The 27,584-nt window shown below is 41.5% G+C and overlaps 1 protein-coding gene across 1 annotated transcript; it reads right to left on the bottom strand.

Annotated features, from left to right (window-relative positions):
* Positions 1-1,000: 1,000 nt before the first annotated feature.
* Positions 1,001-26,249, bottom strand: VIRMA (vir like m6A methyltransferase associated). Its single transcript, XM_042869224.1, has 24 exons — positions 26,164-26,249; positions 22,722-22,837; positions 22,409-22,495; positions 21,969-22,017; positions 21,140-21,308; positions 20,712-20,834; positions 19,885-20,169; positions 17,943-19,095; positions 16,375-16,866; positions 15,078-15,232; positions 13,637-13,719; positions 12,476-12,569; positions 11,793-12,337; positions 11,024-11,259; positions 9,805-10,057; positions 8,423-8,640; positions 7,285-7,417; positions 6,388-6,540; positions 4,767-4,927; positions 4,452-4,548; positions 3,291-3,457; positions 2,825-3,156; positions 1,807-1,950; positions 1,001-1,348 (listed from the first exon to the last, which is right to left on the bottom strand). The coding sequence occupies exons 1-24, from the start codon at positions 26,224-26,226 to the stop codon at positions 1,191-1,193; spliced, it is 5,466 nt and encodes a 1,821-aa protein (XP_042725158.1). The 5' UTR covers positions 26,227-26,249; the 3' UTR covers positions 1,001-1,190.
* Positions 26,250-27,584: the final 1,335 nt, after the last annotated feature.

Below are 27,584 nucleotides of genomic sequence, written 5' to 3' on the forward strand. Positions count from 1 at the left end.
CCCCTTCATAGCACTTTCGTAACGCCAAGAGACCAAAGCATAAGGGAAGGTCAAGCTCAGTTAATGGACAGTGAAACTCATATTTAAAAAAGTACATGGCCTTTGAAATCCTCACCCCACGCAACTGAGAAGGAACGCAAATTTGTAAACAAGTTCCATCAGTCCATGAGTATAACATGAAAATAAATGTAGAGGAATCTACTGGTAACATTTCTCCACAACTCCTGCTTGCAAAAGTTTTGCTCTTTGCAATATATCCGTCTGTGTATTACAGAAATAAAAATTCAAGCTATCTATTCAAAGGGAAGTTTCAGTATTACTGCTTCACTGTGTGGTTGTTCAGTCTCCACATGAATCTATGCCCCTTCCTCAGCTACATATGTCAGCAGATGGGCAGGCACCAATTACCTGCAGGCTCTCTGGCAGTATGGGTATCTTGCTGTTCAACCACAAAGCACGATCTGTTTTCCAGCAAAATAACATTTATGCTCCCTAACGCAAGAACTGGAATTATAAAAGGAATTCTAGGATGTGGTCTTATTCTCACCAAAGTCAGTGACAGATTTTCTATGAATTTTAAGAGGTGCAAGATCTTGCTCAAGTGTCTTATGTTACCAAAAATGTACAAAAAAACCTATATAAATTAATTAATCCATGAAAGAATACAAACATAACTGTAATTTCAATCTCCTATTACCTGCTACAACTTCTCTTGAGTGTACCTCAATCATTAATAACCGAGACCGACCAAAAAAAAGGGCTAGTGGCTCTACACCTGAGAGGAAAAACTAAAGTTGTCTTACATACAGAATTTTATAGAATTATATAGAATTTTCTTGCAGTAATAAGTCGCACACAAAACATCTGTACCTTGCTTTTGGCACAATTAATATTTTAGAAGTCTTTCAAGGCTTAACGAGGTTCTTTACTGAATCGTCTACTGTCCACGAAAAAATTAAAACATTCTTTCAAAATGAACCAAAAAAAAAATATACAACTGTACACAAAAAAGTCTTGAATTTTATTGAAATTTCAAGTCTTGTATCAAACAAAAACTTCTCTTCCGACAAAAATATTCTCCCGGTGTCCTCCAGATACCCAGCAACTCTGAATTGGTCCTTCAGTGCCTCTGTTAGCTTTGTCATCTTCACAGAAGTCCCTGTGGTTGGGCTCTTCCATTAGGCCTCATTTTATCGTGTGAAGGAACGTACATGACGACCTCTTCCACTGCCTCCACTAACAAACTTCCCTCTTGAGCCACCACTGCTACTACTATTAGCACTTGTCCAAGATGGTCCAATTCCTCCGCGGCCTCTGGAAGCACGATCGCGAGGACTCGGTCGGTAGCCTTAAAGCAAAGAAAAGTATACTCAGTTGGAAAAAAAAAAAAAAAAAAAAAAGCCTAGGTGCAGCAGGTGCTGTGAAAGCACAGGAAACAAAAACAAGACGAGACACAAACCGGGTTTTGTTTTCTCCTTTTAATTTTCACCTTTCTTTTAGGCCAGCATTTTTGTTTTGATTGGTTCTAAAGTTACCGTGTGGTTATGAAGACAACTGAACTGCAAAAATCTGAATGCAAAGTTAAGGTTCTGCGATCGAGTGTTCAATTCAGCAAGTTTTAGGGATTACAGGACAGTTCGTACGAAAGCATGTATTTGACAGTCTCAGTGACAACTGTTCATATATGCTTAAAAAATTTGCTGAATTTCAAGGTGTTTGCGGCATCCTTGCACGGTTTCATTTGTAAAGCAAAAATGAAATTCAAGGAATTTTCTATAGTTCGATGCCCATATGAATACCATGTACCTGCTGAACTTAATGGTCTCAGTGGTGGCAGTGGACCCCTGTTAAAATTGCTTTGACCACCTCTACTGTCATTGTAGGTTCCTCGCGGCGTACTCTGTGCGCTCCAGCTTGAGCCCCGAGCGCCTTCACGACGACTGTAGTTTCCTAAATGGGGAGAGAATAACCCACACACTGTAGAGCAAATCTCACGTTTCTTTCACTTGAATCTTCAAAGCACTAAGTGGGTAAGCACAGTATTTACATAATTCAAATAGATAAAACTGCATTAACATACTCAGTATTTTTACTCAAAGCCCACAGATTATTTTCCCCTGGTTTTATGTCATAGCACAGTATCTACTTTTCAGATGCAATATCAGGTTTTAAAAGATTCGCATTAGCTGCTGTACAAAGAGGCACCCCTAATGCTTTAAGTATTTACTGTCAAGCAAATCCCAGTACTTGTGACTTTTCTAAGTGGAAGTATTTTCCATTTCCGCTGTGGTAACTTGGTAACACAAAACCATGACACTTGCCTACAGGATGGAAAGGAGAGGAAAGCAAAGCAGCCTGTACAGGAAAAATGTTTAACATGGTAACTAGAACCTCCAGCTTCAATGAAATTGCATCTTGCTCTCGTCAAAATCTTCCATCCTTTTATTCAACCCCCACTGAAATTCATACTGTGATGGCTGATTTCAGGAACCACTATATCAAAATGGTAGAGAGACCTTTGTATATCTCTGACTGTCTCTGAAACACTCCAAGAGTTGCTGTACACAAGACTGTGACACGGAAAAGCTAACTCCTTTTGTAAGAGTGGGGGTCAGAAAGGCAACACAGGAACTTGCAGTTTTGGTTCAATTTCACAGCACATGAGATAACCTTTTCTAGCACCAAACAACTTCTTTCCTTCCTGGATGCACTATGTCAAAAACATCTCATGCCAGGAATGATTCATTTGTGGAAAATCTGGCTAATACTACTGAAGCATTTTTAGCATTCATTTACTGCGATTCAAATAAAAAAGAAGGCATACCTTTTGAAGCAGGTGGGGTAAAGAACCTGTTCTGACTGTGAAAAGCTCCCCGTCCTCCACGATTCCCTGAGAACCCACCACGTGAAGAAATCTTCTGCGACACTTTTGGTGGCCTTTTGGCCGGCGGTATCCCATCGGGAGCAACCACTTCTTTGCTCTCTGCAGCGACAAAATCATCCACGTGCATGGAGGGTGGTCTGCTTGTGTTCTGTTTCCTCTGACGGAAGATATCGTGTGGTCGAATTCCTTGTCCAAATCCTCCCCTGCCTCTTCCTCTTGGTGGTGGCACAACGTGAGCTCTCTTTGCAGGCTCTATGTATTCGGATTTTCCACTGTCATGACAAACCATGGTTTCTTTTGTTAATGTCAAAATTAGAACGATGCCATTTTAAAAGTATTTGGCATTTTGAGAAGATACCACACAGTGCTAACCACACCAGCTGTTTACTCACTAAACTCATCTTACCTTGAAGTTATGAAAGTCTCATGCTTGTGCTTGCCAAGTTTGAAACCTTTTGTAGTTTTTGTCCGACCAGGAGATGATGGTTCTGACAAAAATGACCTCTCCAATTCTGCTTGCAAGTCAAAGTCACTGCAGCCCTTCTCTGACAGTTCAATTAAGTCAACTTTTACCTGCAGCAATAAAGTTTTATAACAGCAATCATTATCAGCCCCTCTAAAAAAAAAAAAACCATGCACCAGCATGGATGAGAATCAGCAGAGATCCTACCACAGCCCAGCTCTTTCTGCTAGTGTGAAAGGCTCTATCCTCTCCCTTTTAATGCAGTAGTTGGCTCAAATAAAAGCAGCAGTAACAATTAAAAAAAAAAGCAGCAGAGCTGCAGCAAAATTGCCCTCATGCCTCTGAATCTCTACAAAGGGCTTCAATTTCAAGCATTGTTCTGCTTATGCTACAGTCCCATAAATTTATCAGTGCAGCTCTTGTATGCGAATCAGTTATTTGGTCTTTGCTTAAGAAATCTAAGCACTTCTATCTTTGCATGTAAACATGGAAGAATGAAACTAAAAAGAATGCAGGCAACTGAGTCAACAGAAGCAGACAATTTCTCGCATAAGAAGCTAACACACCAACAAGTGCTTCATTTAAAAATTGCTATTTTTTGTTACTGCATATTTTTCAAAGAGATGTTTAAAGTTCAGATCACAAAAATCAAGTTTCAGGTAACTTGAAGAAATGTTGTGCACAGTTTCATTTACTACTGCCTTTTTCCCCCCACTCTTGTCACATCAGAGCAAAGATGAGCTTAAAGCATAGATGAGCTTCTTTGAATATTACTGCAGTGACAGAAGATAAGTATGGACAGAACAAAATAAATCATGTTCTTAGTCTACATTTAACACAAATTGCTGAAAAGCCCCAGCAGCAATATAAAAAAAAGCAGGTTAGGACTGACAGACAACTATCCCTCTAAAGGAGATGAGTTGTACATTGAGAGTGCTGTGGAAGGTGCCAATTTTGTGTCTGTGTCAATTTGGAGGCATTTGATAATAACCCTTTAACAAATGTTAGCCTTCCTGCATCTGGGTCAATCGCCCACGTGAATCTCTATCCCAGGTTAACCCTTACTTTTAAACCCACTTCAGTAACGTTAATGAAGCTTTTTACCATATCCAGATCAGTGTCTATTTCTTCAGCCTGAAAGGGTGAGAACCACATGGACTTCAGCTGGTCATCCATCACATCTGCCAACACATACGTAGTCCTGCAACAAAATAATGCCAAATGTGTTTCTTTGTGAACTGCAGCCAACTGCAAGCACATGAGCACTTCACAACCTGGGGTGAATACTGCTGCCTTATGCTGGACACCTGCATGAAACTAAATATACTGGTACTAGTAGGGAGCAGCAATAGCGGTTCTGTTTAGATCCTGTTTGTAAGTAAATCACAGGCCATAAGCCCACACATTTAACCATTTTACCTGTTGTTAAACAAATTCTGAAGAGAATCTGGTGCAGAAAGGATAGGCTCCACATCCTGGTCACTTAGTGGACAAGCATCACCCGCTGATTCCAACATTTGCCTGACTCCAACAATGTTGTCCAGTAAGGATTCAAGGCCATCATCTTCCTTAGAATGATCCTAAGTCAACATACAAGGCAGAATTTGTTACTCTCCTCCAAGAAATAAACATTTTGTGTTAATTATTAAAAAAAAGACTACACTGCAAAGTCCATCTGTCCACAAACAGTGAAGCTGAGACATTTCAGCACGCACATGACAGCAGATTGCTCCTTAGTATGCTGACAGAACAGTCACCACAGGTGCATTCTTCACTACTAGTTCATGCAACAAGCTCTGTAACATTGCTCTGCAGCACGTGTATTCTCCTCAGGTTGAAATTAACAAGCCCTCTGCTAGGGCATTCCAGCATCCTAAGTATCTGCTGCTCTTCCTTCAGCACAACTGTGGGTTTTAGTTTTACCACTGACTTGGAAGCAGGGATGAGGGACAGCAGGAGAGCACTGGAAAGGCATCGGTGGAGCAAATTGCAGAGCAGCTGTTCTATAGACTCTTCTAAATTAGCTGTCTACTGCATGACAGTCAGCAACGATGCAGAATTAGACCAGAATATTAGAATTTGGTCTCTAATTAGAATCACAGAAACACTGGATGGATGGAATTCTGCAAGTCCTCTAGTCCAACTCCCCTGCTTGAAGCAAGACTGCCACCACAGCCGTATCAGCTCAGCCCTAACTTAATCTAACAAAGTCTTCAAAAATGCACTCTGTAGTGATTTTTCTGTTCTCCCTCTCCCACTCTTCCCTTAGCATCAACCTGAACCTCTGAAGCCACAGATGGGGGCCATCACTCTTTGGTTTATCCACCTGAAGCCATGAAGAAGAATTTGGTTCCATCACCTTTGTAACTATCCTCACATTGCTGTAAGCAGCTACAAGATAGCTCCCTTCACGGGACTAAATAAGCCCATATACCTCATCCCTTCTCCATAGCACATGTGCTCTAGGACCCTGACTACCTTGCTTGAACGCTCTCAAATTTCCCTAGAACTGCCAAGAAGTAAAGATGGCCAGAGGTGAACACAGCATTTCAGCTGACAGCTCACCAGCATTCCATGGAGTGAGACACTGAGGTCCCCCCTCATTTGCCATCCATGCTCCTTCCAGAACTACTCAGAACACAGCCTTGGTTGTTATAAGCAATGCACCATCAGCCTGTTTCAATCTCCCGCTCAGCACAACCACCCAGCCCAGCCTGCACTGAGGCACTGCACTGCCCTGCTCTCACTTCATTTTGCCTCATGACCCACACAAGCTTTCTGCTAAACAAATCCTAAAAAGTTTATTGAGGTCATTCAATTGAGGCTCAGTGGTTCATCATTTCAGCCACTCCCTCATTTTATTGTCCTCCACAAATTCACTGAAGATGTATCCATCACTTGGATCTCAGCCCTACCTGAAACTTCTTAAAACAAGAGCAAAGCATATGACATACTTCTCATCAAATAGGGATAGTCTTTAAAAGCAGTCAGAGACAAGATTACAACACGATTCAATACAACAATATTCAAATTCTCTTACCATCACATGTTTTTCCAGATCAAGCAGCAGGTTTTCTGGGGTTTCCTCTTTGCTCTGCAGTAGATGTTTTAACTCTGCAGTGGTGAGACCCAGCGTTCTGCCTGGATGAGATCCATCTACTTCCATAAGGCTCCCATCATCTGCACAACATCCCTAGAAAACATGAGAAGTGGGAAATAAGTATACTTAAATGTTCATTATACTTCTAAGACTGCAAACTCCTTAGAACTTAAATCTACATTAGAGAAATACAGCAAAAGAGTAATTTCTGCAGATTTAAAGGTATATAATGCAAAATATTTTTAATAAGTATATTTCAATCCTGCAACAAGATTACTCCAATCTTTTCCCATATAAACTGAGGTCTGTATCAGAGAAATGATAATTATTTTAGACTTCTTTCTATACATTAACAGTCTTTATATACTGCACTATATTTGTACAATACTTTCTATAGTAAGTGTTAATGCAGCAACTCTCTAAAACGCCATAATGAATCTAAAACCTGGATGCAACAGCACACTGCTCACCTAGGAAAGTCAAGGAACTAATTGACAGATTAGATTTTTACTCAAGTAAAACTGATGTTCCATAAGCCTTCTTTCAGAGGAAGCCATTCTACCATAAGACTTATTTTTGTGCTGCCAATGTCACTTATCCTAAAGACTCAAGATGCCTCTTTTTTCCTACTGAAAGCTCTTATTTATTAAGTGTGTTCTGCTCAACTTCCACAGATTTCTTTAAAAACTAAAAGTGGCCCTGATATTACTGATGGAAAAGCCTTGCAGAGCTATCTACACAGCCATGTGCTTTCTGAAATAGCTCCTGAATGCATCTCACACTGCAGAGTTCAGAGAGCAGCCACTGAATTTGTCTGTTCATTTCATGGTCACTCACCAGAGTATCAGAGCTGAGAAGCTGTCGCATAAAATCCAGGAAAGAAGAGGCCAGCTCACCCGTGTCTTTGCTGAAACTGGTTATGATGCGCTTCAGTACAGTGTACAGAGCACTGCTGTGTTTCCTTAGAGAGCTGGTTTTTCAGTTTGGGGGTGTTTTTTGGTGGGTTTTTTTTGAGAAAAAAAGAAAAAAAAACACTGCATTAGTGCATGCATTGTGACCGCTGCGCTGTAACTTCTCACAGTAACGTACATTACAAAGGGAACTTGGTAAGTTTCATCATTACTGAGTTTTGACTACAAAGCTGGAGCTTCATCATTTTCTCTGCACTCAACCGCTGTTCTCACCAGTGCAGTCCACAGACTGCTCAGACACAGCTATACACACCACAGCAATACCTCAAAAACCAGCAGAGAATGGCATTCACACCTTGTGGAGGAAAAGAGAATCACAGAAACAGCAACGCCTTTAACCTATTTTTCATTGACAAGTTGTGTAGCTTGCTAAGTCTGAGCAGCACACTTCTGTAACACTGCTCAGAAGAGTACTTTGAGCAGCCTTTTATCAGCAGTGCTGCAATGCCTCGCACCATCCCTGTCTGTGCACCTCACTTCAGTGGACAGAACTCAGTCCAAATCCAGGACAGGGAAAGAAGTGACAAAACAACTTGGTACTGCCCACTGCACGTATACATTCTGTTCAAAGCAGAGTGGACTTAATACAAGTAGCTTAAAAAAAAATTTTCCATTTCAAAAGCCCTAATTGTTGGGTGGTCAAGGTGTGAGAACTTTATCTCGTTCAAATCCTCCAGCCTTGTGATGGCAAATCATAGAATGGCCTGGGTTGAAAAGGACCACAATGATCATCCAGTTTCAACCCCTGCTGTGTGCAGGGTCGCCTACCACCAGACCAGGCTGTCCAGAGCCACATCCAGCCTGGCCTTGAATGCCTCCAGGGATGGGGCATCCACAACCTCCTTGGGCAGCCTGTTCCAGTGATACTACAGTTTCATATTACATCTAGGACTCCCAGATGGAGAAGTAGGAATTCATAGGCCTTCCAAATCCTCCTCTGATTTCATATTGCAGAAGATTTTGATAAAATTTTAAGTTGTCAGAGATATCCTAAGATTTCATACCTCTTCAAGTGATAGAAGCCATAGTCATGCTCTGTAAGGAACATCATTGTTCGGATGCATGTCAGCAGACAATTGTAACTGCTCTCAGAATTGGTTAATGTATCCATTAGACAATCACAAATTGATGGCATCAGATCCTTGTTTGGCAAGGAATTGGAAAGCTGCTCTAACTCTGACACAGAGCCTTCTGACGAACTTGGTAAAATGAGTGCAATATCCTACAAAAAGTGGTTATTATTCACATTGTAAAAAAGCATTTGAAATACAGGCAGTAAATATAAACCACACATCACATTAGGAACACTAAGCTCTTTCACTACTTCTTTATCAGCATATTCCCATATTCGGCAGTTATTAATGACTAGTAACACATTAAACTAATGTACCCTTTCTAATTTGCTTCTGTTAAGGACTGCAAACTATCACTGATTCTTTAAAACATAAAAGACACAAAGGGTGAGAAGTGACAGCAAAGCCACAACTCAATGCCAGACAGTAAGGGAGTAATATCTTACCTTGGAATTATGCTTTTTGCTTAGAGACTCAAACTGTCCCTTAATCTCAAGACATTCATCAAAATTTAGATGCTGCAAGCACCACTTAGGACATCTAACATCTACTGCTCCTTCATGTTTTATGTAACATAACACAAGACTGATTTTCACAATGGATTTGCATAGGCAAAGACTCCTGCTTAAATGCAAGTGGCTGACTGATCTCTACCAACCGTGCCCAAGAGTCATTTACATAACTGGATTAAACCAAACACATGCAACTAATAAGATAAGCAATGACATGCAAATCTATGCATATAACTCATGAGAAACTACCTGCCCTACTCCAAGAATCAGTTTTCAGATTTCCCACTTTATTCTGTGTGGGTTTTTTTTATTGTTGTTATTGTTGTTGTGGGGGTATTTGGTTTGTAACAGTGGCAGCAGTCTGTCATACATATCTTCAGACTTGGAATGTTATGTTGAAGAGATTTCAATTAGACTGCTAGGAGACACATTATTCAACTGGGTAAAAAGTGAATAGTGACAGCACAAGTTTTGCCAGTGGCCCAAGTTCCAAAATCTTCCTGTAAGGAGAAACAATATCCCCTGCAGCTGAGAGAACAGTCAGTCTTTGCATCATTGGTCTCTAATGACCACAAAACAGCAGCCATAGTGATTCAGTGATTTATAACCAAGAATAGAAAGACTGGCAGCAAGCCTGTCACAGTAGCCAACCGTACAGAACTTTTTACTTTCTGCATTTTAACAACATTGATGGGTTCTTCCTCTTATGGAAAAACAAACAAAAAAACCCCACATGCTCCTAAGAAATAACATCACTGAATTTTTCCCCAAAAAACACTATGCATTAAACATAAAAAATACCTGATCACAGAGGGACTGCAAAATGGAAGTTACGTATTCCGCGCTTTGTTGATGAGTGACATTGTCTCCAACTGATCGCATTAAAGCCAAAAGCTCCTGGAAAACTTCTCCATACTTTTCATCACCTTTAGTAGTTCCATTGATAAGATGCAAAATGGCCAATTTACAAGCTTTATGAGAAGCCAGGGCATCCAATAAAGCAAGCAATCGAGTAGTCTGACCAGTGTATTGTTTCTCTTTATCTTCCGTGTTGCTGAAAGGATATCAATGCACTTTGAATATATAGGAAAAGCTGCTCTAAGAAGTGATCTAAACAAACTAGAATACCAACTGTTGCAGGAGTCATAATTCTACATTCTAAACAAAACACCTGCTGTATGTACTTTATTTTCTTTAACTTCCACTAAACAACTTTCAGTTGCATCAGAATGTAACTATGCACCTAAAATAAACAGTACTCATTCAACCTCCTGCACCTGACAAATATCTGCATATTTCCCTGTTGATATGCAAATCCCAGTAAGCTTATTTAGTTCAGATAAGTCCTTTAGAAAAATTTGTGTGAATAGAAAAGTGAATAGAAAAGTCTTCAGAGGGACAGCCTGAAAAAAGCCTTCCTAACATACTTTCCATACATGCACAGAGTGAAGCAGTGGAGAGGTATGATCACACAGAATCACACAGAAAAACAAGGTTGGAAACGACCTGCAAGATCATCTAGTCCAACCGCCCTCCCATTCCTATTAGTACCACAAGCACTAAACCACATCTCGTAGCTCCTCATCCAGGCACCTCTTGAACACTGCCAGGGACGGCGACTCCACCACCTCCCTGGGCAGCCATTCCAGTGCCTGACCACCCTCTGAGAGAAAAAGTTTCTCCTAATATCCAACCTAAACCTCCTCTGGTATAACTTCTGGCCATTTCCTCGGGTCCTACTATTTGCCTGGGAGAAGAGGCCAGACCCTTTTGCACCACAACCTCCCTTCAGGAAGTTGTACAGTGCAATGAGGTCTCCCCTGAGCCTCCTCTTCTGATATTGCTCCCTGCCAACACTATGCATGATCAGGACACAGTATATACTATTGGACTGAGAATTCGTTCTGTTCATAATAGGTAAATATTGAAAGTATTTTTCTCTTGCTGAATCAGCTGCAAAGAACCTGGGAGAGATTAACAGTCCACTAAAGAAATCTTTGCAATAGGGAAATGAGGATACCTTTGTAGGTCTTCTACAATTAGATCCAATACAGTCCTCATGATAAGAAGAGCAGTAGGCGAAGCCAAGTCACACAGCTGAACACAAATACGTCTCAACATGTGCTGAATAGGCTGGCAAGATGAACCAGAAAAGGATCGAACTATCTCTTGTATCAGTTTGGCCTGAACATGAAGATGCATGCTCCACAGCTTCCTGGTGTTGAGTGCCACTGAAATATCATGTGGCTCAATTACCTGCAGGAACAGAAGAACAGGAGGTTTTTCCTTCCCACTTTCATCATAAAAACTCAGTTCTACTGCAAAGCATAAACAAATACTAAGTACTGACATTGTCCTCAACAAAAAAACACAGTGCCATTTTCATTAATATCACTGAATAACAGAGCCACAAGTTAGGCATTCCGTTGGGAGCATGGTTTGCCATGCATCTTTTATGCTTACTTAAAGACGACAAATTCAAGACGCATGCCTTACTACACTGCAAGCTGGCACTGCCAGCCATTATTTCATTAATACAATGGTAGTCCAGATAATCTAGAGAAGAAAAATGGTTAACTATTAAGTGAAAAAGATGCTCCAATTCCTCCCTTCCCCTTTCCCCTCCCTCCACCACCATGAGAAACATACCTCTAAAGAACCTACATGAACAGAAATGCTTTATAAAAACTTGAATGCACCCTTTCATCTATCTGTTATCCCACAGGTAGGAAGATGGTCTAAAACAGCTACAGGCAATTGAATAAAAACTACATAAATCTAAATTATACCTGAGTTGTCTGCATGGGCAGTGGAAGAGGCAACAATTCTGAAAGCAGTATAAGTCCGGAGAAAAAACCCTCAGGAATTCTCAGAATGGAGGAGAGAACCTCCTTCAGCATTAAAGACCAAGTATTGTTTGCCAAGGTTTCTTCCGAAATGGTAAGCTTCTCATTAACGCCCTGTGTAAAAGTCAGTAGGATATCAACAATGTCATTCTGAATTTTCTGCTCATCGCTGTCTAAGCGGCCTGAGAGAGGAATAGAACACAGGAGCATGTGTAAGGAAACAAGTGCCGACGGGACACGCATGTCCTTGAATTCGAAAGATCCGCCCCTCAGCAGTTCTGTTAGCATGGTTTTAAGTAGCGTAAGGGTACAGCGGGCCATAGAAATAGTAGTAACTCTGTGAAGTGTGGTGCCCATGTTGACATGCAGCCGCCAAGGCTGGATAAGGATGCTGTTCAGCTTCTGGAGAACGCGAATGAACGTGTCCATTCCCTCAGAAGAAAACAGTTGAATTACTGCAAGATTCCACTTAAGGTCCTTCTGTTGACCTGTATGGAAAACAAAAAAAAACATTTCTGAATGTCTGATTCCTCCCAGGAAGTCACAGTTACATTGCAGACATGTTAAGTAAAAGACTCAGGAAACTAAGATTTCTGTGTTAAACAGTACAAACGTATGTGCCATACCTTCTACCACAGGTGGTGGACACGCAACATGACAAAGAACACGAAGTGCCGTAGGAAGACCAACTCCATCTGGGGTCATCAAACTGTCAATGTTCTTCAAACAAAATTAAAAAAACACTTGTATTACAATAAATGACTTCATATCAAACGTTTTACTTGCTTTATGTTCTGACGCTGCAACAAACAAGCAGCTTAGTCAGACTGTTATACGCATTTGCTTAATTATACAGAAAAGCAAACTTGACAGCCCAAACCTTGGAAAACCAGCTATGGACAAAAGGCTGTTAGTGCTTAAGGTATATACGTATATTATATGCCTACATATAGACACACACAGGTATATTTATCATTTATCATTCACTGATTACCAGCCCCTACTGAAGGGAATGGAGGTTTTCAAGACCGTTTTCCAGAAGTAAGGTTTTCATTTAACAAAAATCAGAAGAGCAGACTTTAAGTTTCTGCTGTTTCAAAACATATAAATGACTACGTTTTATATTCTATCCTTCCAACACAGGCATTCTTCTGTTTGATGTTTTAAACAAGAAAGGAAAATTAACTGCTAATGCTAAAAATCTATTTCAGTGAACTTAAGGAGAGAATTATTCTCTGGGAGCTAACTCCAGGAGAGAACAGTTGGAAGTTCCTTTCAGCTTTCCTGGCAAATAACCCTGTATTTGGCCTTTCTTGGTAACCAAAGCTGCAAAATGAAAAACTGCTGCCTGCTCAATGCAGGTGAAAGAGCAACCTGCCTCTGCCTGCAAAATTACTTCCCAAGAATTGGCAGATGACAGCTCTACTTCCCATATTGATCACACCTCTTGGCCCTAGGTTCCCAATGCACATGACCAGGATACACTTCAGTGTTGGATTAAAAACTTAAAATCAAAGGATAGAGAAAGATACAAAATAAGGCTATGTTTTTACAAATTACATTCTGATTGTTTATATAATGATATAAACTTTGCACTCAGCTGCCTGCAGTTTTGTTTCACTAAATATAACTGAAAGCAAAAATTGGCCTAGATCATAAACTTTAATAGAAGCATCTATTTTTAAATATCATGGTGGTAATTACCCAAGATAAAAGTATCAAACTACAAAAAGGCATAAGCCTATAGCGTACAACTAAAAGAGAGCATCTATCTGTATTTTACTAACCTGTTTGATATATTCAATAAGATTTGGAATACAATTTATTTCAAATCTCAGGTTTTTCAAAGGTTCGAGCCACTTGCTGAGCTCTGGGGGAAAAAAAAACAACACTTGCTGTTAATCAAGTAACTTGTCAGTGCATTTATGAACACAGAGTTTTATTCAATAAAAACGTACTCAATCTACACAATAGGTACTAAGTCCAAGTGCAAAATCCATAAAGCATACTCTATAGCTAGCAGAAAAGCACCATCAAAAGCAAGACTTCAAAACAATCAATACACCTCAAGTATTCTGCTGGTCAACCTGAACACTCAAATAATTCTCAGCTTGTTTTGTGTTATTCGTAAGTAAATGTATTTTACAAAAGACACAAAGGGTCCCACTGTCAGATAAAGAAAAAGCCATTAAGGAAAATAGGTCCTTGCTCTTGATGTACATAACAGGTTATTAAAAACTGAAAACAAACATCCCATAAATGCCCAAACAGAACCAATCTCTGCACCTATTCTCTCTGAAAGTCTTTACACAGTAAGTTTCTCTCTGACCAGAATAACCTGAATGTCCCAAATCTTTGGTAGAGAGATTTCATGTTTTTAAACTCATTGCTCCTGAGAATAGGCAGAAGAACCTGAAGGTTCGAAGGCCAAATGGCTACAAATTAACAAGGAGGATACAAACTAGATCCACTCCTCACAAAACAGTCTGACAATCTGCAGAGGCAAAAAGCATGGCAGGGGGGGAAATCAAACTGAAGTTCTGAAGACTTCTGATTTGTGTCAGCGCCTGCAAGTGTTTGGGAGAAACTGCTGGTAGATCTAGACACAGCAGTGCAGCAGTGCAGAGCACAACTCTGGCCATCACAGCATTGTTGTTCAGGTGTCAGAATGGCCCCCAGCAGCCTTCGTCCAATCAGCCCCATCTGAGTCAACACTACTGAGGGAAGATCCCACGGCACAACTCGGAGGTCAAAAGATTTAGTAACAGAAACCTGACTATTCCATGCCAGTTGGCCCAGGTGCCAGGAAACAGTCCCAGGAATACTTCCTTTATTTGCATATACAGACCCTGTAAGCCCACATCGCCAAAGGAAACAACAGAAGTTAAGAGTCTGCTCACTAACCAGTTAGTCCAATTCTGAAATTTGCTCTCCTCAGTTATTTTCAACACAAAAATAATTTCATACTTCCTGCAATTATCCAAAATCCGTGGTAGTTAATATTACTTGAAAAATAATTTAACTACACAGAATTTCCTATTAAACTGTCATTAGCGGGGAAAAAAATTACACATAATATCTGTGAGTCAACTAATCAGTTGCAGCTGGAAGAGGAATTTCATTATATACATTATCCAAACCAGATGATTGTGAAGTACCAATTACCCACACATAAAAGGTTTCTTCCATACATGCAGACAATTCAGTTGATAATGACACATACTGTACCTTGCAATTTGGTGTTATTTTCGTCTGCCTTACAAAGCTTCAGCAAAGGCGCCGAGTGCTGTTCCAGCATTTGGACATCACTGGAAGACTGAACCACCAGCAGAACAAGGATGCAGGCATAATTATAAGCAACTGACTTCTTAGACTTTGAGTCTCTGAAACAACGATAAGAATCTTCTTTAGATCCTGGCTAATGCAAAGTTGCTTGATTTTCATACTTTAACACCTAAAAGTCCATGTACAGAACTTTCAGTTTCAGCAAGGCTTTCCCCATATAATTATCATTAAAAAAGAAATTTCTCCTGCGTTTTTTGAAGTTTCCATTTATATTTGCTTAACACATATTTTAGCACCCATAAAAAATGAGAGCTGAGGGCACTGACAACAGTCAACTAAACAGCAAATCTTTTTCTGTAACTTTGTCTCTGCTTTTAAATTTTTGCCTGGAAGTGCTGCTACCTAAAGTAACAACTGCCTGTCCAGAGCATATGACTACTTTTAACACACATAAGAACTTCATGAACTAAGAGATTCCCACCCCTGAGAAGTGTGCATCCCCAGACAAATCTTCCTCTTAAATGAGAACTGTCTGCTTACTGATTTTTTCATATAACCAAATGTCTGATCTATATCATAACATCTTTATGGATGACCTACACAAATTTTGGGCATTAAGTACTTGATCACAACTGTGAGGCCTGATCTTCACAGAATCACAGAATGGCCAGGGTTGGAAGGAACCTCAAGGATCATCAAGTTCCAACTCCCCTGCTACAGGCAGGGCTGCCAACCTCCATATCTAATACCAGACCAGGCTGCCCAGGGCCCCATGCAATCTGGCCTTCAACACCTCCAGGGACGGGGTATCCACAACCTCTCTGGGCAGCCTGTTCCAGCACCTCACCACTCTCTCTGTAAAGAATTTCCCCCTGACATCCAACCTAAATCTTCCCTCCCTCAACTTAAAACCATTTCCCCTTCTCCTGCCACTATCAACCCTTGTAAAGAGTTGACTGCCCTCCTGTTTGTAGGCTCCCTTTTGGTACTGGAAGGTTGCAGTGAGGTCACCCTGCAGCCTTCTCTTCTCCAGGCTAAACAAGCCCAGCTCCCTCAGCCCGTCTTCTTAGGGGAGGTGCTCCAGCCCTCTGTTATTTTCAATAACATTGTTCTACTTAAGGCATTTTCAACAAGTTCGTGGTCTAAAAGGACAAAGTATTTAATTATACTGAATTATTTTTAGAAGGTAGATACTTCCGAAATGTAGAAATCTAACAAATGCAAATATATGCATAATTACCCTAAAGCTTCTTTGGAATAGTACTCCATTAAAGTAATAAGACTTTGGAGGTTTTTCTCCAGACTGAAAACATGAGCCACTGCAGATCTTCCCACAGGGTTAAAGGTGATCAAGTAAAGGTTATGAAGCGTTCCCAGCAGGTCGGAGTGGTCGGTTTCCTCACTGGCTGTACATCGCTGAAAGTGGCAGAATAATTCTGAAATACATTGTAACGTCTGTGTCGAATGGAGGAGCCACAGGGCAAACGTGTCCTCGTTTGCACCATCTGATTGGAGACCTTCCTCTTGATCCGGATCAGAAAACTGACAAAGTGCCCTAATCAGCAAATTCGTCGCCTCGTACTCAGAAATGAAGAAAAGGAGACCCTTCTGTGACTGCGCCAGGAAACGCAACAGATCGCGGATAGCTTGTAGCACGCCTGGGTGTGCACCTGTCACTGGAATAGACAGTAGCAAAGTAATGCATTCCAAAAAATGGTGACTATGGAGGTATCTGAAAAAAACACACGGGAAAGCAATCAGTAACATTGCAATCATCTGCCAACACTGTACAACAGCAGAATGTAAAGTTACCTGCCTCCTAGCTTCAGTACTTACCTGCTCTGTGGATTATGAGAAATAATAACTAATAATAAAGCAGTACAAAATTGTAAACATACAAAACACAACTGTTCTAAAATTTACAGGAAAAGAATGGTTTCAGTTGGAAGGAGCCTTAAAGACCCTCTATTTCCAACCCCCCTGCCGTGGGCAGGGACATCACCCGCCAGCTCAGGCTGCCCGCAGCCCCATCCAGCCTGGCTTTGAACACCTCCAGGGATGGGGCACCCACAGCTCCCCTGGGCAGCTATGCCAGGGTCTCACCATCCTCTGAGTAAAGAATCTTCACCTAACATCTAAATTACATCCCTCCTCTTTTAAGTTTAAAGCCATTCCTCTTTGTCATATTGTTACTTGAAGACTGTCTGCTTATAGATACTAATATTTAGCTGTGATTTACACTGCTATTATCAAAGAAAGCCGTTTACAGAAATACTTTCTAGATAATAACTTGCTAACAGAGAAATAACACATGGGATCCTATAAATAGCTGAATACAGACAGGCCTGAACTCCTCTGCCCATGCTCTGGAACACTGAGCCAGGCTGACAGAACAGCATGCTTGTTTATATCCTGCCAGCTCAGCATAGTGAGAGAGGTAACTGCAGACTCTTCATCCATATGCGTAGACATCTTCCAGGTTGAAAAAGGGAAAACACTTAGATCTATAACAACTTCCAAATGCACCTAGCATAAACATCCAGGATTTATGAATGCAACTGACATGTTAGCACAGTATCTGTCACAGCAAGAGGTTAGCTTGCTGTTATGCGTGTGCTAGGCTTGACTGAAAGCCAACAAAGGTAACAGGTACATTAACCATCAAATTCTCTCAAAACAATCCAGAAACTTGTGACAAAAACAAAACAAAACATCAGGAAAAGTGTCAGTCAACAATGTCATCCCTAAAAATATCTGTACCAAGCTGGAGGAAACACATTCTAAAAAGTGAACTTGCCAGTACCATACCTAAAAAGAACAGGATAAGGATCATCCCTTTCTGGAGGGCCTGTAATGCGTGCCATGGTTGGGAAAGATTTCACAGGTGGCTGAATCATTGTATGAGGAGCCGTCTCCATCAAGTGGAAGATTTCTTCAAGAAGACTAACGAGTTTTTCCACTTCTCCTTCACTTATATTAGAAGATTCCAAAAGATGATCCATATCCATAGGAGCCTCCACATCGTTCTCATACTCTTGGCTGGCTCTGTCAAGTCCTGCCAAGTCCTGGTCCTGTTCTGTCTCCGTGTGATTAGGAAGAGGAGGAGTGTTCTCGGCCAACTGATCAACCACCTTTTTAATATCTGACAGAATCTCATAGAAGTGACACTTCTGGAGAATTGCAGAACCAGCAGTAACTACTCTCACAGTCTGATCTAACAGTATGAGTTCGAGCAGTTTCTGATAACCACTTTTTTCATGAGCATCTGCACCACCTCTTAGAAACATCTCCATTCCCTCAGTTGTACTAATAACACTGTCCAGAGCTTTAAAAGCATTAAGTTTAAGAGAGGAGGATACATGGTCTGCAAACAACAGTTCAAACAACACATTAATAACTCCTGCCTGCAAGAGTGCTGTTATTCCTTGAGTCCCACATTCTCCTAATGATGACACCAGTTTCGTCCCAGCTTTGAGCTGTCGGACATTCAAAGCAATGGGCTGCTTGAGAGCTACCTGAAGGCTTAAAGCTTGCAGGGTCCAGTCTACTAGCTGGGTAACATAGTCTTGTTTTGTGTCTTTAACCTGCAGATAGCTCAATCCTTTTACTATTAAACTTGGAATCTCTTCTAATGCAGTCACCCACTTCGCACCCCTTTCCTCTTGATATAATTCCAGCAGCTCTGTTAATTTAACTGAGGCCTCCACTGCTCCTGAATTTTCTTTTTCTGGATCTAGGTCCTTAATTTTAGCAACTTCATTCTCAAATACAGTCTTGTATGGGCAGCTGAAGTATAAAAGAGGTCCAAGCTCCCTTTCAAAAGGTTCATATGTCACGGGAGGCACAGATGCCAGATCCTCTGGTGTATATTCAATATCAAAGCTCGGATATTTAAATGTTTCCCGTTCCAGATCAGCAATCCCATCTTCATCGCTTGAAATCTGCTCATATCCATCATCTCCTAAGAAGAAAATAATTCAGTTATGAGAGAACTTATGGATAACCCAGTTCATTACTGCTTAGAAGCTGCTCAAAACAAAATAATTACGTATTCAATGCAAACTAGTTAGAAAACAATCACACACCAACACAGAAAGCTTTCTCTGTCCAGATGTAAGTGAAAGCTCCAGCTGACATATTTTATGTAAGGGACACACTCAGAAGAACACATAAAGCAAAAAGTTCTTTCAAATGGATTACGTATTACTATAAGAATACTCTCAAATTTTCTTCTTATGACTGTATCTACCACTAAACATCTAGCTCAAGGTTTTACACAGGGATGGGTAGCAAATTTAAATAATTCAAGATGACAATTACTGATATTATTATGGAAAAAAAAAAACAGTTTAGCAATTCACTTATTGTTTGCTTCACAGTTCTCCTATTTCTTTAAAAATCAAGTAACAGAACCCAGTGTTCATTCTTATCCGTAAAATCCACCTCTGTTTTCCTCTTTTTATAGAGCTTGATGGGAAGATCATAGAATTATAGAATGGCTTGGGTGGGAAGGGACCTCAAGGATCATCAAGCTCCAACCCCCCCTAAAGATTTACTATCATGAAATAAATATCCCTCAACATAAAACTGTTCTCCCCAAGAACCATGGGCAAGGCACACAATGGAGCACTGAGGGGAGCAAAATGAGATACAGCTCTCTATACTACAACTCATTATAACAGTACTGCAATCTAAAGGTCAAAAAGTTTTTTCTTTGTTTTTCTTATGTTTTTTTATAAACTTAACTTACCTTCACCCTCCTCCTCCTCTTCACCATCCTCTTCATCTTCATCTTCCTCCTCCTCCTCCTCATCTTCATCGGGAATACTCTCTACTGTATGTCCATCATCGTCGTCCTCCTCCTCCTCCTCCTCAACATCCACATCTTCTTCATCATCCCCTTCTTCTGGTTGATCTTCTTCCACCTCTCCTTCATCAGAATACTGGCTTTCTTGGTGAATGGATGTTCTATCAGGAGAAATGGGCTCAAAGTAATCCTCCCTATGGTCCACATCATCTTCTTTTTCTCCAACCACTGAAAAAAAAAAACACCAAAATAACCCAAAGTTTAAGAAATCAGAATATTTCTGTGAAATCCTGTGCTCAGAATTAGAATTTTTCATTACACATAGTGGAGATGCAAAAAGAACATCTTCAAGAAAACCTCTGAATATTTTGGCAGAAAACAAGCAACAATCACTTAATTCAGCAAGGCTGTACAAGAAGTATGTGAAGAATTCTTGGCACTTTTCATCTGCACAGAGCCCACAGTGCAGCAGACGCTGCAAGCAGAGATGCAGTGGAAGGACAACAAGCAACAGCCAACAGAAAATTTATATAAAATATGCACACTATAATCAATGTGCATTGACCAATAGCTGATATTCTTAAATCTATTATCTTTTAAATTGATACAATGTAACGTATCATACAGATTTTCTTTCAGATCCCTTCCCTCAAGTGGAATCTGTCCAGCAGCAGTAACAGCAGACAGGAAACCTCACAGGACAGGAAACAGAATTCTGCCTCCACTAAGCAGTGGTACAGCAGACAAAACAAAGCCTGTTGTCATTCTACCTGACACTGGCATAGGTTCATCCTCATCATCATCAGGAGGAGGAGGGCCCGGAGGTGTCCTTGGTCCCCTAGGTTGTGGTCTTGGAGGACTGCCATTGAACTGGTCTTCTTTCTCTCCATCAACTATATTTATTGTGAAAATGAAAACTCACATTTAATGGAATCATAGAAACAGAAATAGTATACTTTAGTATTTCAGTTCTACTTTGGATACAGAAACACCTTAATTTCCCAGCTATTATTTAATCTGTATTTTGCCTCAGCACACTATGTGAGGTTGTTTTCTGAAACCATTTCTGATGTGCAGAAATGAAGAAGTGCATTAATAAGCAAAGCTATTAACAATACAGATTTTTTTTTAATATAATGCAGGATTAAAATTAATGTGGTTAATTGCCATTTTTTACTTCAAGGCTATCAAGGCTTACCATGCTTTGGGGTTCTTTTCACACCAGGCTGCTGCTGGGGAGGAGGAGGAGGAGGTGGGGGTGGAGGAGGTGATTCTCTGTCATGAGTGATTACTCTGTCAACTGAGCCATATATTGCCAAAGTCAGACAATTGTACCACCCCCTCAGAACCAATCCATCTGTGTTGACCTGTTTGGATTTGTTTAAAGAAAAAAAAAAAGAAAAAAAGAAAAAAAAATCTCTTTAAAAGAACACCAGATAACTAGATAAAAGTTACTTTTTGTATCACTGTATCAGTATCTGCATAGAAGCAAAAACAAAGTACTGAACATTGGAGTGTCCCTCCAACCTGCATTTTAAAAACTGAGAAACTTAAGATATATAAATCATTACAAGAAATAAGTAATTCTCCTCTAGAAGCACTCAATTACTTGCATTGTGTTGCCTAATTCATACAGCCTGTATCATACCTCCAGTTAACAAAGGAAAAAAAAAAAAGAACAACATTAATTACCATGGGCCATAGATGTACTGATCTGAATGAGACAGACCAAACAAACTCAAAGAGGATATGATTTTTTTGTGGCCTGCAGCCATAACGTTCTGATTCATCTTTGCTCATGACACTGGCAATCTTGGTAAGAAATGTCAAGCAATCAAGTCTACTACAACTGATGCCATTCATATAGCATCTATGACACAGGCTGTAAAGCAGTAAGTACCTGAGCTACAGGCAGGTTTTAGAATCAGATCTGAAACAGTGAACTCTTTACTCAGTTCCATCGCACCATACTTTCATATTCAGATGACAAACATGTAGAAAAGGAGGTTTAAATCACATTGCATTACCTTTGCATTGGGTCTGAAAATAATTGAAGTGTTTTCATCATACTCGAGGCTGTTAGGTAAAATATACAACATTATTTTTCCGTTACTACAAAGCATTTCATAGAAACTAAACATGGCAGTACTAAACAGATCGGCCAATGACAAAATACTGAACAAAAACACACACTGAAAAGCAGGAATGAAGAACCACTTATTTTCACATAATACTTTTCATTAATATATATGAGATACAGAAGTTTAAAAATAACAGTTCTTAAGTATGAACATCTGTCCTCTCACAAGAACTGGAGCAAAAGGGCAAGGAGAATACAAACTCCTTAGCAAAAGGCAGACCAAACGAGAAAAATATGGGAGATGCAGATGTTCTGCACTCAGAACCTCTCAAGAAGAAAAAGGGAAGGTGGATAATGAAGTCTTGAAGTAATTGTGAAAGTGCTTACCTCCCCAGCCTATCAAAAACAGGAGCACTTGGCTTGCTGACATTGTTGAAAAACAAGTCCAGTTGAAACGTGTGTGGGGATGTCTCTCTGGAAACACAATAAAGGTAAAAATTAAACCCATCAATCTCCTTATCAGAGTATGCACGACTAACAAGGAAAAAGCCTTAAATAATACTGTTTAAATGATTCCCCAAAATAATTACAGGAGCAGCAGACATGCAAATGTGTTTTATCTTTTTAGACAGGAAGTTCTATTGAAATACAGAAGTTGAAGAAAAACAAACAGGAAGGTGTTCCTGAGTCAGACACTCACCCGTAAGCCCTGCTGTCAGGTAAACTCGTGTGAGCTCTCACACCTGGAGGAATGACACGTACCTCATTTATATAAACCACACATGGGAAACGAACCACATCTATATTGGTACTTTGCTGCAAAAAAAAAAAAAAAAAAAAAACACAAAGAAAGAAATGCAAAACGTGTAAAATATAAAATGGAAGCAAGGTAACAAATACCCTTTATTAACCAAACTTAGGTTACAATACTAATTATAAAATTCAATTCTGTAAGATGTTAATTGCTTGTTAAACAGAGAAGATTTTTTAAGTGACCTCTCCTGGCATTTTTTTAAATTCCACCTGAACCTTATTTATTCAATTTTGCAGTATTTGGAAGCCCATTCAGAACACAGAAATAGCAAATGTAAAGAAATATTATGCTTTAGCAGTCCTAAAAAGTATGTTTAAGCATACTAGGAAGTAACTGTAAAGTCACCAACTTCCCATATAGTAGCAACCAAACAACTGATCCACTGCCTTGAGAGGTGCTGGCAACACTGCAGCACATACAAAACTCTATGATGGTGAGGCAGTGACTGCTGGGGCAAGAGGAGAAGGCAAGGGGGAAACTCAAGGTATGTCTGTCTAGGTATATCTAGGTGTTTCCTAGAAGGAACTACGGAGTTACTTTTTAAGGGAGTGACAAGACCAGCTGAAGAGCCTCTACTCCAATGCACACAGCTTGGGAAGCAAAGAGGAGGAGCTGGAAGCTACTGTGCTGCTTGAAAGCTACAACACAGCTGTCATCATCGAAACCTGGTGGGATGATTCCCACGACTAGAATGTGGTTACTGACAGCTACGAGCTGTTCAGGACAGGCAAGGAAGGAGAGATGGGAGTGTTGCTATCTACACCAGGAAAGAAATAGAATGTGAAGAGCTGTCCCTAAAGAACAGTCATGAGCAAGTCAAAATCCTAGAGGTGACAGTTAGAGACTGAGGCAGCAAAGAGAGCCTTGTGACTGATGTCTGCCAGAGGCCAGCAGATCAGTCAGAGCTCATCGATGATGCCTTCTACCTGCAGCTACGGGAGGTGTCACAATTGCAAGTGCTTGTCCTGCTGGGGGACTTCAACCACCCAGACATGTGCTGGAAAAGTAGCACAGAGAGCTGTAGGCAATCCAGGAGGCTCCTGGAATGCATTGAGGATAATTTTCTAAGTCAACTGATGGCCCCACTAGGGGAGATGTAATGCTGGACCTGTTGCTCACCAATATAAATGCTGCTATCAGTACAGGCTGGGATGTAAGGATGGAACACAGCCCTCCTGAAAAGGATTTGGGGGTACTGGTGGGGGAAGCTGGACATGAGGCAGCAATGTGCCCCCACAGCCCAGAAAGCCAACCGTATTCCGGGCTGCATCAAAAGAAGTTTGGCCAGCAGGTGATGGAGGTGGTCCTGCCCCTCTGCTCAGCACTGGTGAGACCTCACCTGGAGTACTGCGTCCAGATGTGGAGTCCTCAATTCGGGAGAGACATGGAGCTTTTGGAGTGCGTCTAGAGGAAGGCCACAAAAATGATCCAAGGGATGAAACACCTCTCCTATGAGGACAGGCTGAGAGAGCTGGGGCTGTTCAGCCTGGATAAGAGAAGGCTGCAACGTGACCAGACAGCAGCCTTTCAGTATCTAAAAGGGGAGCTACAGGAAAGAAAGGGACAAACTCTAGCAGGGTCTCTGGTAGCAGAACAGGGGAAAATGATTTCAAGCTCAAAGAAGGTAGATTTAGGTTAGATATAAGGAAAAAATATTTTACAATTAGGGTGGTGAGGCACTGGAACAGTGTCCAGTGATGTGGTTGATGCCCCATCCCTGGAGACTTTCAAGGCAAGGCTGGATCAGGCCCTGGACAACCTGATCTAGCTGTGCACGTCTCTGTTCACTACAAGAGAGCTGGAAAACGTGGCCTTCAGAGGTCCCTTTCAACTCTAAGGATTCTATGATCTTTTAGCACAAACACAAGATCTTGCCCTAAGGACTGAAGCATTACCATTAGGAGGACAGAACAAAAGGAAACATGCTGTGACAGGAAGCACAGCTTTATTAAAGGACTGATGACTGTGGGAGTGCTTTGCTTTAAAAGAGATGTATTTGTCACATGTAAGACTCAAAATTTCTGGAGGAAGCCATGCAGCACAGCCCAGAGACACATTTCTGGTTAAATGATACAGGACTGCCATACAGCAACCTCATCAAGATCACAACTGAGTCCAGTTCAATCTTCCTCCAAAAAAAATAATTAAAAAAGAAGAAAAACAAACTAGATCTGAATTGCCCAACACATTTTAGCACCAAATAAATAACTTCACTAGAAAGCTAAATAACACTTTCCAAGATGAGAAAGATCCAAGGCAATGCAGACGATCCATTTAGCTGGAGAATTATTGTAGCATAACGGCTACATTGTGGCTTTTCTACAATATGAAAACTGCATTTTGTTCTCTTTAATTTTTTCTTTAATGAGAATTCAGACTAGTTCAAGTTCAAAAAGCATCATTGGCAAGAATGAAAGTGCCAGAAAACAATATATATAATTAAAAACCATTCAGTAAGAGAGCATACTGCTCTGAGAAGAAGGCGAATGGCGAGCACTTCTTACTCAACACTGTCGTAAATAGTAGAAGAGAAACACAGTCACGTCTGGCTAAAAGAGGCAACTACAAAGGGTGGCAGAATAACTTCTGGTTTATTTTTAATTGCAGCATCAACTCAAAACGCTTTGTTTTCTTTCTCTGCACAAAATTTTTTTATTACCGTTACAGAACGGCTGCAAGGAACTGTTCTGCACGTCGGGCTCGATACGTCCTGTAGGTCCCTCCCAACCAAGAATCCCCATCACCGCTCAAAATTTATCCCACAAGCTACACTATGCTTCACATTTTCCCCTTCAAGGTCCTCTTCCTCCCTCCAGATGGGCGCAAGAGGCTGAGCTGTAACACAAGCAGTCCAAGTGAAATGTTTATGCCCTCACTATGAAAACAGGGCTCAAGTGCTTGTTTTGTTTATGGTACATACAGCTCCCACTGGATGCTACGAGGAAGTAAAAGCCATCTGGTAAGTACCCAGCGCACTCCTTCCCCACTCCCTCCCTTGCAGATGCCTGCAATCACGACTCCCACACCCTACGCTTTCAGCTCGCCTCTCCCCGTTATCTCCAGAAAGGGCCGGCACCGGCTCCCTTAGCTCCGCCGGTGTTCGCAGCGGGAAGACTACAGCGCAAGTGGCGGGAGGAGGCGGAGGTGCCCTCTTCAGCAGAGCTGAGCCAAGCACCGCTCGCTCCGGCCCAGCCGCTCACCGCCAGCCCAGGCCGCCCACGGGAGCCTACCCCAGCCCTGCTCGTCCATGCCTCGCAACGGGCTCTGAGGTATCGGAGCAAGCAGGAACGCGGTTACGACAACCGACAAGACAAGCCCACCACATTACCTCCGCGCTCTGGTGCTTGAACGTGTCTAAAAACAGCAGCTCGGTTGCGGTGTCCACCGCCATCTTGGCTACGCCGAGGAGAGGAAGCGCTTCCGGGTCAGCGCCAGCACTGCCGGGTCAGCGCTGCTGTGGCGTCGGGGAGGGGCGCCGGGGGATGTTCGGCGCCTCTCAGAGACGAGACGGAGCGCCGAGCGGCGATGGGGATCCTCGGTTGGGAGGGACCTACGGGGCGTACGAGCCCGTCGTGCAGGACAGTTCCTCGCAGCCGTTCTGTAACGGTAATAAAGTGTACGCGCTGTGAAGCTGAAGGCAGCCCGCGGCACCCGTGGCACTGATGTGGTGCGAGTTGTGTGCGGTGACGGGGCTTCTGTGTGGGTTCCGTCACAGAACAGCTCTCTGTGTCTTTTAGAGGAAGGAGAGAAAACGCGGGGCACTTCTAACTGCTAGCTTCAGACAAATCCCTCTGCTTTCCTTAGTGGTGATAATTATACCTCGTTATCTGTGTCTTCTGGTTCTTAATGAAATAAGCTGTTGTGTGTGCACCAGGAACTGATGAGGCCCTTTATTTCATTCTAGTAGCTAAGCTTGCTGCTCGTTGCATCAGTTCTGACTGATTCTGTATCTCCATTGCCCGCGCTGAAAGCAGCTCAGGAAGCTCTGTCCCCACACTGTGTGTTGGGGACCCACGGTGCAACGCAATGTTCCACAGCCACGTTCATTGCTGCTACAGATGACAGGTTTTGTGGCACTGCTGAAGATCCAGGAACTGGAATGACTTCTGAATCACAGAATCACAGAGACACTGAGGTTGGAAAAGACCTTCAAGATCATCCAGTCCAACCATCCCCCCATCACCAATCGCACTCACTAGACCATGTCCCACACACAACATCCGAACAATTCCTTGAACACCTCCGGGGTCGGTGACTCCACCACCTCCCTGGGCAGCCCACTCCAGTGCCTGACCACTGACATCACAACACTGCCTCCCCATACCATTTCCACAGATGTGCTTAAAATACTGGAAATCCCTTCACAGAAACATTGTGGAATTTGAGAATCAAAGGGTCTCATTGGCAATACTGGCAAATGATTAGTCAGCTTTCAATCTTGCCCTGGGCTGGAACCATCTCTTGTCCTGATGGATAAGCAACTCCCAGAGTGAAATGTAACATATTTATATTGAAAAACAAATACTTGAATTTACTTTGCTGAAGTAACACACTGCCTTACAGATGGTAGTGGCACTTGCCATGACTTATTTTGGTTATACCAGTAAGCTCTTTTTTTTACTTTTATGCAAGAGCATCTCTTTTTAGATGTACTCCAAGTGAAGCACTGTGGTCTGTACACAGTCAAGGGCTTCTCTTAGAACAGTGTCACAGCCAGGTCAGCTAATGCTAGTAATTGGAGCAAGTGGT

This window comes from Lagopus leucura, unplaced genomic scaffold, assembly GCF_019238085.1.
Source record: "Lagopus leucura isolate 7727_CA_CO unplaced genomic scaffold, USGS_WTPT01 Super-Scaffold_100002, whole genome shotgun sequence".
Lineage (NCBI taxonomy): Eukaryota > Metazoa > Chordata > Aves > Galliformes > Phasianidae > Lagopus > Lagopus leucura.

Bases quoted from the DNA above. Each gene is read 5' to 3' on its own strand.
- VIRMA (XM_042869224.1), bottom strand. From the start codon at position 26,226: ATGGCGGTGGACACCGCAACCGAGCTGCTGTTTTTAGACACGTTCAAG. The intron at 21,309-21,968 runs GTAATGCAATGT...AAATCCAAACAG, and splicing joins TTTTCAGACCCAATGCAAAG to GTCAACACAGATGGATTGGT. The intron at 4,928-6,387 runs GTAAGAGAATTT...ATGTTGACTTAG, and splicing joins ATCTGGAAAAACATGTGATG to GATCATTCTAAGGAAGATGA.